At 38.4% G+C, this 12,500-nt stretch overlaps 1 protein-coding gene across 1 annotated transcript in view; it reads left to right on the top strand.

The window, feature by feature from the left end:
• LOC137622395 (uncharacterized) overlaps nucleotides 1–12,500 on the top strand; it is a 150,879-nt gene that overhangs the window by 78,033 nt on the left and 60,346 nt on the right. Inside the window, exons 19-20 of the mRNA XM_068353008.1 lie at nucleotides 9,284–9,498; nucleotides 11,677–11,802. Of these exons, the coding sequence (XP_068209109.1) occupies nucleotides 9,284–9,498; nucleotides 11,677–11,802 (341 nt within the window). The remainder of the gene's footprint in view (nucleotides 1–9,283; nucleotides 9,499–11,676; nucleotides 11,803–12,500) is intronic.

Consider the following 12,500-nt stretch of genomic DNA (forward strand, 5'->3'; position numbering starts at 1 on the left):
ACTTTACAAGATAGTCAACAGACTGCTTATGTTGAGAACATTAAAGCATCCACACACACTGCTTTACAAGTTTGTCAGTCAATAGACTGCCCATCTTGTGAGCATGAAAACATCTATACATCCCTTTAAAGGTTAGTCAATATGCTGCTTATGTTGTGTGTATTGAAGCATCCACATACCACTTTACAGGTCAGTCAAAAGATTGCTTATGTTTTGAACATTGAAGCATCCATACACTGCTTTAAAGGTTAGTCAACACTGTTTATGTTGAGAGCATTAAAGCATCTACATACTGTTTTACAGGCTTGTCAGTCAATAGACTGCTTATTTTGTGATCATGAAGGCATATATACATCCATTTACAGGTTGGTCAAAAGACTTCTTATGTTATGAGCCTTGAAGCATCCAAACACCACTTTACATGTTAGTCAATAAACAATTTATGTTGTGAATATCAAACCATCCATACACACACCACTTTACATATTACTCAATTAACTATTTATGTAATTAGTGTTAAATCACCCTAACACTGCTTTGGAGTTCAGTCAGTCAATAGAATCTTTATCTTGTGAGCATTAAAGCATCCACACACTACTTTGTAAGTTACTGTACCAACCGTGTGTCACACAATTGTACATAATTATTTTGTATATATTATGCTTGTATCTGCGCTCTTCCCTCGCACTAATAAGAACCTGAATGATCATGTCTCCGGTTTTGCTCTGTAATATTGTCTGTCTCTCGAACATGTTATGTCCTGTTGCCTTGAGGTTTTGTATATAAAGAAGAGTGTTCCTTATTAAACAACTTAGTCTATTGCATCCTGTCATTGAGTTCACAACCTTCTCTTGGCCCGTCACATTGGTGACCCCGGAAGTCGACTCGCTTCCACCGCCTTCCACCCCCACCCCCTCGCCCCTTCATCGTTGGTACTATGACAAACTCTACGGCAGTTGGTGATGCGGCCGCTCCATTCAAACTTTCATCGTTTTCCAGCGGAGAGGCGTTTGCTTGGTTTCAGCGCGCAGAAGTCCAGTTTTGTATCAGGGGCGTGACTCGCTCAACCACCAAAGCGGATTATGTTCTCGTGGCGATGCCCGAGGACACCTTCCCAGAAATATCCGACTGGCTTTGTGAACAAGGAGACACCCCAATAGCGTATGACGCCCTCAAAGCATACCTTCTGCAGCAGTACTCGCCGTCGCCAGCCGCCCATATAGCAAAGCTTTTTCAGCTCTCGCAACAACCGTTGGGGGACCAAAGGGCTTCGTTTGCCCTCAGGGATATGACCAGTATCGCTCGCCTTCAACCTGCCGCAGACGGATCTCCTCGTGAGGTGAACCTACTTCGTGCCCTTTGGATACGACGTTTACCCGAACCTGTACGCGCTGCCATACCCGATGTCGATAGTTTACCCATAAAGGACTTGATGACCAAAGCCGACGCCCTTTTGGACAGCCACTTTAAGACCTCCATCAACGCCTCCACCCCTGACGACGAGGATGCCTATTCAACGTCAACCAAAGCTGACATGAATGCCGTAGGACATACACGCCTACCCCGTGACGTGCCGAAGCGGCGACAAAGCCGCCCACCACCCACCAATTGCTCGCGCCCCAACGAACGACTTCTACAGCCACTTACTACCTCCCATCCGCCGCAGTTTTGCTACTACCACTTCAGATTCGGGGCAACCGTAAAGAAATGTGCCAAGGATTGTCAGTGGCCAAAAAAACGTGTAAGTAGGCCATCGCTTGTGGCGGTGGCCTCCCATGTTTCTAATCTTTTCTTTTTACAGGATGCAGGAACGGGCGTGCGATTTTTGGTATACACGGGTGCTTGTCGTTCTCTTTTGCCAAGGAAACTCTTCAAGGCACAACGTAGTCTGTCTACATCTGCCGACGACCGCTTGGTAGCTGCCAACGGATCTGCGATACCCACCTCACATTATCGTTCGGAAACGGTAAATTCAATTGGAAGTTTCTCGTTGCTGACGTCACAATGCCAATCCTCGGTGCGGATTTCCTCTCTTATTTCCACCTTCTGGTCGATGTCGCCCACCGACGATTGGTCAACGCAGACTCGTACTTGTCAACACCTCTTCAACCCACCCCCTTTAACCTCGCTCTCCACATCAGCACACCAACGGATGCCTACGCCCACCTCCTCACGTCGTACCCGGAAGTTTTCCGTCCATAACTTCGCCAAACGCCCACGGTTCCTGCCAAGCACGTTATTTATCACCATATCAAGACAACGGGACCCCCAGTCTTCGCAAAATTCAGACGTCTGGCACCGGAACGATTGGCAGCCGCCAAACAGACGTTCGCCAAAATGGAGGAAATGGGCCTTTGCCAAAAGGCCTCCAGCCCATGGTCGTCACCCTTACACATCGTTCTGAAGAAAGATGGCTCCCTCCGTCCGTGCGGGGATTACAGGCGCCTGAACATGCAAACAGAACCGGATCACTACCCCATCCCAAACATTGCCGACGTGACCTCCTACCTGCACAAAGCGAAGGTTTTCTCTATGCTCGACCTCCTGAAGGGGTATTATCAGGTGCCTATGAACCCAGAAGACATCCTCAAGACCGCCATCACCACTCCGTTTGGTACATACACCTTCAATTACTCCTGTTTTGGCCTTCATAATGCTGGGGCAACGTTTCAACGTCTCATGGATGGCATCTTAGGGGACCTCCCTTTCTGTGTATGTTATGTGGACGACATACTTGTGTTTTCCTCCTCAAAAGAGGAACACCTCCGTCACCTGCGCATCGTGCTCGACCGCCTGCAACAAAACGGCCTTGTAGTCCGGTACGACAAGTGTACCTTTGGCGCCAACGAAGTGTCGTTCTTAGGGCACCGTATCACTCCTGAAGGAGTCCATCCCCTCCATGAGAAGGTAGCAGCCGTTCAGAACTTCCCCGCGCCCTCGACCGTCAAAGCTCTGCAGGAATTCTTGGGCATGATCAACTATTATCACCGTTTTCTGCCAGCCATTGCCGCCACTCTTGCTCCCCTCTACGCTTCCCTCAAGGGCAAGCCCAAGGACCTGAAGTGGGCTCCCTTTCAAGAAGCAGCCTTCTGCAATGCAAAGAAGGCCCTATCAACTGCTGCGGCTCTCACTTTTCCTATCCCACACGCCCCTCTCCTTCTCTCCACCGATGCCAGCGACGTCGCTATTGGTGCAGTACTCGAGCAGGTGGTCAAAGGCTCGCCCCGCCCATTGGCCTTCTTCAGCAGAAAACTGTCCAAGGCAGAATCGGGTTATTCTACCTTCGATCGAGAATTGCTGGCGGTGCACTTGGCTGTCCGTCACTTTCGCCATTTCTTAGAAGGTACGCCCTTCGTCATTCGCACAGACCACATGCCTCTGGTGCACGCCTTCACTCGACAGTCTGACGCCTGGTTCGCCCGTCAACGCCGACATCTCTCCGCCGTGGCTGAATACAATTGCACCCTTCAATACGTCCCTGGGAAAATGAATCCCGTTGCCGATGCCCTGTCAAGAAACACGTTGGCTGCCGTTCAACTGGGATTGGATTACAACGCCCTGGCTGAAGCCCAGCGACAGGATCCAGAGTATCAAGCTTGTAGGACATCCTGCACGTCCCTCCGTTGGGAAGACTTTCCCCTCGAAGACTCCAACACCACCCTCCTCTGTGACGTCAGTACTGGTAGACCGCGACCTTGGATTCCTGCTCCCATGCGCCGACAGGTGTTTGATTTCATTCACGGCCTTTCACATCCCTCATGCCGTTCTACTGCACATCTTCTGAAGGCAAAGTTCATTTGGCACGGCATTTCTAAGGATGCTAAGGATTGGGTCCGCGCCTGTACTTCTTGCCAAACTTCCAAAGTACATCGACACACGGATTCAGGAGTGGGCACCTTTCCTCAACCTCAGCGTCGTTTCGCACACATTCACGTCGACGTTGTAGGCCCCCTACCCACATCACAAGGACATCGTTACCTGTTTACCGTCATCGACCGCTCCACTCGTTGGCCTGAAGCCATTCCCATGGAAACTGCAATGTCCGCCTCATGTACATCTGCCTTACTCTCTGGATGGATTTCAAGATTCGGTATCCCTGAGCATATTACTTCTGACAGGGGAACCACTTTCACCTCTCAATTGTGGACGTCATTAGCGAATCTCCTGGGCATCACCCTACATCATACAACGGCCTACAACCCCGCTGCCAATGGAATGGTTGAACGTTTTCATCGCACCCTCAAAGCAGCTTTGATGTCCCGCTGCAAAGATTGCAACTGGTTTACTCAGCTTCCCTAGGTCCTCCTGGGACTAAGGACCACTCCTAAAGACGCCCTCGACATCTCGGCAGCTGAAATGGTGTATGGCGACCCATTGGTCATCCCTGCCGAATTTTTTCCTTCTACAACCTCCTCCGACGATCTCCAGCGCATACGTCACGTCGTGGGAAAATTTACTCCGTGCCGCCAGACTTACAAGCCCCCAGCGAAGCATCACATTCCAACGGACTTGCACTCTGCAACGCACGTCTTCCTGCGCAACGTCACTAGCAAGCCACCACTAACCCCCCCTTACATGGGCCTTTTCCTTGTGATCCGATGCAGTCCGAAAGCTTTCCTACTAAACATTAGGGGCAAAGAAGACTGGGTCTCCATTGATCGTCTAAAACCTGCTTATCTTCTGCCAGATGACCCGCCTACAGTTCGCCTCTCTAGATCAGGGTGCCCTATTTAACATGTACAGTATGTCATTTTTAGAGGGGGAGCCATGTACCAACCGTGTGTCACACAATTGTACATAATTATTTTGTATACATTATGCTTGTATCTGCGCTCTTCCCTCGCACTAAAAAGAACCTGAATGATCATGTCTCCGGTTTTGTTCTGTAATATTGTCTGTCTCTCGAACATGTTATGTCCTGTTGCCTTGAGGTTTTGTATATAAAGGAGAGTGTTCCTTTATAAACAACTCAGTCTATTGCATCCTGCCTTTGAGTTCACAACCTTCTCTCGGCCCGTCACATTACTGAATTAATAGACTACTTATGATGTGATTATTATGGCATCTACACACTGCTTCATAGGTTAGTCAGTCAATAAAGTGTCTATGTTGAGAGCATTAAAACATCCACACACTACTTTACAGGTTAGTGAATCAATAGGCTGCTTGTGGTGTGATAATTATGGCATCCACAAACTTCTTTATAGCTTAGTCAGTTAATACAGTGCCTATGTTGTTAGCATTAAAAAATCCAAACACTACTTTACAGGTTAATGAGTCAATAGCCTGCTTATGGTGAGAAAATTGAGGTATCCATACAGTTCTTTACATGTTTGTCAGTCAATACACAGCTTATGCTCTGAGCATCAAAGTACCACCCACCTATTTACTGGTTAGTAGGTCAATAGACTTTTTATTGCATGGTCATTATGGTATCCACACACAGCTTTATAGGTTAGTCAGTCAATACAGTGCCTATGTTGTGAGCATTAAAACATCCACACACTACTTTACAGGTTAGTGAGAGAATTAAGGCATCCACTCACTGTTTTATATGTTTGTTAGTCAATAAACTACTTTTGCTCTGAGCATTAAAGTACCACCCACCTATTTACAGGTTAGTGAGTCAATAGACTTTTTTATGGCATGATCATTAAGGTATCCACACACAGCTTTATAGGTTAGTCAGATATTAGACTACATATGTTGTGAGCATTAAAGCATCCACATACTGCTTTTCAGGTTAATCAGACAAAAGATTGCCTTTGTTTTGAGTTTTAAAGCATCCACACACTGTTTTACAGTTTTGTTAGTCAATAGACTGATTATGTTGTGAGTATTAAAGCATCCACACATCCCCTTACAGGTTAGTCAATAGACTGCTTATGTTGTGATATTTAAAGCATTTATACACAGTTTCACAGAGTAGTAACTCAATATTCTACTTATTGTGTGATCATTAAAGCATCCACACACCGCTGTACAATTTAGTCAGTCAATATACTGCTTAAAGTTTAAGTAATAAAACATCCACACATTACTATACAGGTATATTAGTCAAGAGCCTACTTATATGGTGAGCATTATTAATGATCAAGATATGCGTGGAAGTTATGCCCGTTCATGTCGTTTTCTTCCTATATTTATTTATAGTGTTTATTTTCAAATGAAAACCATTTATGTGGAATATATACATACATATATATATATATATATATATATATATATATATATATATATATATATATATATATATATATATATATATACATGTACATATATCACAAGCACACGTGATTTCAATCAATGTAAATATCACCCACGAAAGGCATTTAACACCGAATTATATCTTGGGAATATATATCCACTTGGAATTCATTTTATGGTAACAGCTTCTGGCCGGGTGGAGATTCGAACCCCCACCTGTGCGCCGGAAACCATGCCAGCAGCGACCCTACGGACTTGATATCTCAGTCGGTATGGTCGCTGCTGGCATGGTTTCCGGCCCACAGGTGGAGGTTCGAATCTCCACCCGGCCAGAAGCTGTTACCATAAAATGAATTCCAAGTGGATATATATTCCTAAGATAGAATTTGGTATTAAATGCCTTTCGTGGGTGATATTTATATATATATATATATATATATATATATATATATATATATATATATATATATATATATATATATATATATATATATATATATATATATATATATTATGCATGTGTTCATACATAAATATAAAATGATTATGTCATGTTTAAATTCAGGTATATTCATTCACAAGGAAATGGAAGCTTGAAAACGGTAACCAAATCGCCAACTGCTTCACAAACCACGCTTTACCAGTTTACCTTCTCTCTCTCTCTCTCTCTCTCTCTCTCTCTCTCTCTCTCTCTCTCTCTCTCTCTCTCTCTCTCTCTCTCTCTCTCTCTCTCTCTCTGTATAATTATGGCTAAAGTATTCATCATTTAATAGGCAAATTCATTTTGAACATGCACATTACATATTGTTGGTTACTGAACTTCGAACAAAAATTAATCGAAGTTTCCAGATCGGTTGATAAACTTTGCTCTCTGCTTAAGTGGTTAATTTGCTTTCCAGAGTTTTCATACCACAAAATGGACTCACTCAGGATATACAGTATGTTAGGTAACCTAATAAGGGTGAAGTGGCTAACATTAAGTCCTGGGAGAATATCTATAACTAAGGTAGTATTAGTCTCATTACTAGCCATTACACCAGGTTTATCTAGCTTTTTATCAAAAGTTGAGAGAGAGAGAGAGAGAGAGAGAGAGAGAGAGAGAGAGAGTGAGAGAGAGAGAGAGAGAGGGGTATTGTGGTTCATCTAGAAATAGTGGAAACAGTATAAGTAAAAAATGCATGTGACAATGATAAAAAATAAAAGAATAGATGAATTGGCGATAATGAGAATAGCATATTGGGACCAGGGGGAATCATAGGAGAGGAAATGGAATTTCGGGGGACAAGGATCCAGGAATCTTGAACTTATAATGAATTGAAAGAATGAACACTGAATTAAATGAAAGGTATGGAGAAACAGCGCAAAGAAAAGAACGAATTGAATATGTAAATAACATAAGTCGAGAGAGAAGGATAAAAGAATATAATGATGCTTTGATATCTCAAAATGTATAAATTAAGAGATATGTTACATATTTCAAATCATTGAATCAGAGAGTATCTATAAGGAAATCGTTGAAATGACCATATAAATTCTCAAAAAGTGTAGGATTTATTGACAAAGATAAAATATATAGAATCAGCCAAGGATAAAATACTAAAAGTCATGTATTATACGAAAAAAGACATTCTTTTAAAAGGAGAAATGTGATTTGTAATTCAATTACATTCCATATGAGCACTACAATATGCATTATACGCCGAAAAGGTATCCAAGCTGATTTCTATTCGTGGGTTCAATACTAAGGTTTATATATTAACTTGAAACCTGGAAATAAAAGTATATCTGTTTTTCATCTTTTTATATAAATTATGTTGAAACTGTTACAAACATTAAAGATATTTCGTTACATAATCAATTCCTGTAATAGCTACGAGAAATGCACCGAAATTAGTAGTTGACTCCACCAAACGAGCCATCAAGAAAAATATAAGTTCATTTCATGCTTAGTGAACATATACACGTTGAATTCAGGAATTTCTTCCTAGACTTGAAATCAATCCTTCTTTGCCATGACAGCTCATTGGAGAATTCACAACAATTATCTATTTATGATATATATTGGTCACAAACACAAAAGGATGTAATAAATATACATGTGCACGCACACAATCACATACGTACACACACACGCTCACACGCACGCTCACACACACACACACACACACACACACACACACACACATATATATATATATATATATATATATATATATATATATGTGTGTGTGTGTGTGTGCATGTGTGTGTGATGTATTATAGCCACGAAAAGAAAAATGAAACGACTTGATTGGAGTTAGTACTTTCATCCACGAAGGACATCCTTAGTAGATGAAAGTACTAACTACAATCAAGTCTTTTCATTTTCCCTTAGTGGATGAAAGTACTAACTCCAATCAAGTCTTTTCATTTTCCCTTAGTGGATGAAAGTACTAACTCCAATCAAGTCTTTTCATTTTTCCTTTCGTGGCTATAATACATTTTATATTTATCACGTGTCAGCTTTCGTGATTTCTACACACACACACTCACACACACACACACACACACATATATATATATATATATATATATATATATATATATATATATATATATATATATATATATGTATATATATATATATATATATATATATATATATATATATATATATATATATATATATATATATATATATATATATATATATATATACTGTATATATATATATATATATATATATATATATATATATATATATATATATATATATATATATATATATATATATATATATATATATTTGTGTGCGCGCGCGTGTGTGTGTGTGTGTGTGTAAGCTACAAAATGAAATCACAACTGATGAATCAAAAGTGAAATCTTAAAATTGTTTTCACGAGATGAATGTTTAGATAGTTTGTGATTTAAAGGTAAGAAATATATATATATATATATATATATATATATATATATATATATATATATATATATATATATATATATATATATATATATATATATATATATATATATATATATCACTGTTTAAAAATAGAAAAAAATCAAGAGAAAATTCTTCTTAATCCTCCAACAGCTACGACTACAGAGAACTTCTTGGTGGGCGGCCCAAGGAGATCAGACCAGACTCCAATTCGACCTTGTCCCGAAGAACGACTTTCCGAACTGACAGGTCGCCTGCGGCTTTGATTGTCGAGAGGACTGAAGCCGAAGACGCCGGTATTTACAGATGCAGAGTTGATTTCCTTCTCTCGCCCACTGTCAACAGGAGAGTCAATCTCACTGTCATTGGTAAGTTTTCGAAGGGAATTGAGTGTTATTGTTTGTGTGTTTTGTTGGTATAATAAAAATTGAAGGATTTAAATGCAGTGTTTTAAATCGATTAAAAGTAGAATATAAACACATGATTTAAATCGAAATTAAATATTACTTATTCAGAATTATTTAGAATTTATATATTTTACCAAGGGTAAAATATCTCTTGGTCATAGATGTAGAAAGAAAGTCTCAAGTGAGTTAAATATAACAAAATCATAGTTAAAAAGATCATGTTTTAATTGAAAATTAAATATGCTCTATTTCAAATTATTTCAAAATATAATCTCTCCCTCTCTACATTGGTTCTTAGATTTTTTTAAATCTAAATTCTTAAAAACTTTACTTTGGCATGTTGTGGATAATTTAAGGGAGATGGGATAACCCTGTCAAACTTCCTTCTGAATTGGTATTTTTACACTATTCTTAAGTACTTTTAGGTTTGCTGTACATCTTGTTTGATGTATAGATATATTCAAGTGCTCTAATAATATATATATATATATATATATATATATATATATATATATATATATATATATATATATATATATATATATATATATATACATTATTACTTTTTTGGTAGGAGTTTTTCTTTACTACTGAGATTTTGAGGAAATCGAAATCTTTCTCATAGTCTATAATGGCCATATAATAGCGGTTTGTTACACTTTGTTGATTTATCCAATTGGTCAATTATATGGATATGGTCAATTGTTGAATACCCACTTCTAAAGCCTGCATGCTCTTTTGTTTGATTAAAGCCTAGTTCCATTTCTATTCGCCCTAATATGATCTTTGTAAATATTTCATATATCACAGAAACTTAACTCATTAGGCGGTAATTTATCAAATCTTTTGTAACTCCCCTTTTTTGAAGAACATTCTTGCAGACACTCGTGTATAGTCCATCCATTTATACTACTATGGAGTCCTTCCATCTCTTATCAAATCAATTGTTAGGCCATCTTCTCCTGCTGCTTTGCCTCTTTTCATGCCTTCCATTTTTTTTTTTTTTTTTTTTTTTTTACGTTTGGCACCAGCTCACGCGTTTCATTACTTTTGTTATTGAAGTTATTTCGTATGTCACTATTGTATTCCATTGCATAAGAATTCTCTATTGTGGATGATATTCAAAATTTCCTCCTTTTAACCACAGATTTGCTGGTGCCCTGTGCCAAGTCCTATTGTCCTCAATTTTATGTTTCTCAATTCTTTAATGTTTTCTCAATTAGGATCTGAGTATGTTTACGAATATCATGGGTTTTTTGTTTGTTTATTGTTTTGGATAGTTTTACTAATTGTATTTCTTCTCACTTAAATTTTACCCGCATTCCCAATATATTTTTCTCTTTTAGTTTTTTCCTCTTTTCTGATATTTTATCCTTGCTTGTGCTTAATAACTTGATTACCTATTTCCTGTGTCATTCCAATAAACATTTTGTTAAATTATTGTTCATTTCTTCTTTGCATGCTTCCAATTCATCTTATTGCTAGGAGTACCTATTTTCTATTGCTAAACTACACTCATCAGATGTTTTTTTTTCTTAATCAGGGCGTGTTTATTTCCTTTCATAAAATTATTACTTCTCTATCTTTTCCTAGATCTAAACAATTTATGATTCCTACAATTGGTCGCTTGACTTTAACGTGTTTAACAATGTTACATATCTAACTAAATTGACTTTTACACTGAAAATAAAATCTCTATATATTTTTTGCTTCTCCATTTGATGTTCTCCATGTTCCTTTTTCTATAAAAGAACGCGTTTTTTATTCCATATTTTGTAAAACAATCAAAAGTGTAGTATCCTGTAAACCACAACAAACTGATTTTATGCACAGAGCCAACTATCCTTCAACATTTTACATATGCAATGATTATACGAAATAATAATAAGTTGCAAATAATGGATTTGCACAATTTATGTTCTTTTGAACAAATTCTGCTGAACTTATTAGTTTCACTTAATTTTTTCACCTAATTCACATATAAAGGAAATTGTTATCTAGATAATATATAATTGATATTCTTCATCACTGATTCAACACCAACACGTTTATCACAAAGATTCGTAAACAAATATAGAAAAACTTGACTTATTTCCCAGACTTTTTTTTTCACGCTCACCTCTTCTTTTTCTTCTGCAGTTCCGCCCAGCGAACTTCGAGTTAGTTGGCAGCTGGGAAATTCTGGATTGATGGAGGTTCACAATAGAGAGGCCGGGCCCTTTTTGGAAAACTCTCAACCATCACTCGTTTGTTTCAGCGATGATGGTGAGTTTCGGGTAATATTTTTATTTTAATATTTTAATTTTGTTTTATTTTGAAATATGATGTACGCATTCTAAAGAGAGTATTCTTTTATACAGTGTAAGTAATACGTTTATATTCATATAAAGGTTACTTAAGAACTTTGCCAAATCTTTTAAAGATAAATTCAAATATTTGAGATGATTTTGTATAAAATAATCTTGTGTTGTTATTTGGATTATTGGTCTTCAGAAATAGGGAAAGAGACACTTATGAATTCTTTTCTCTTTTGTAACTGAACCACTTTCTTTTGAAGCTTCAAAACTGAAAAACTCTCCAAACCTCACAAAAATCAACGGAATTATGAAGCTCAATAGAAAACCCCTTTACAAAACATATACGGAAAAAAGTTAAATATATCTGATGTGTGTATAATATGATGACACTTATGTAAACTTTGGTGTGTGAGTGTTGATACGTTATTACCTTCGCCAACGATAGGCCTGTATTGATTTATTTGCATGTCTCTCTGCTTGTGTGTGCGTGTGTGTGTGTGTTTGTGATTCACAAAACTCAAAAACTATATGACCGAACCTTATTACATTTGGTTGGAGGATTAGTCATGATCCAAAAACTATTTGATTAGATTCTGGAAGTCATTGGGTTACAAGTCAAGGCTAAGTTCAAGAAATAGTAAAAAAAAGTGGTCTATTTTTTTATTT

Source organism: Palaemon carinicauda, chromosome 29 (genome assembly GCF_036898095.1).
Source record: "Palaemon carinicauda isolate YSFRI2023 chromosome 29, ASM3689809v2, whole genome shotgun sequence".
Classification (NCBI taxonomy): Eukaryota; Metazoa; Arthropoda; class Malacostraca; order Decapoda; family Palaemonidae; genus Palaemon; species Palaemon carinicauda.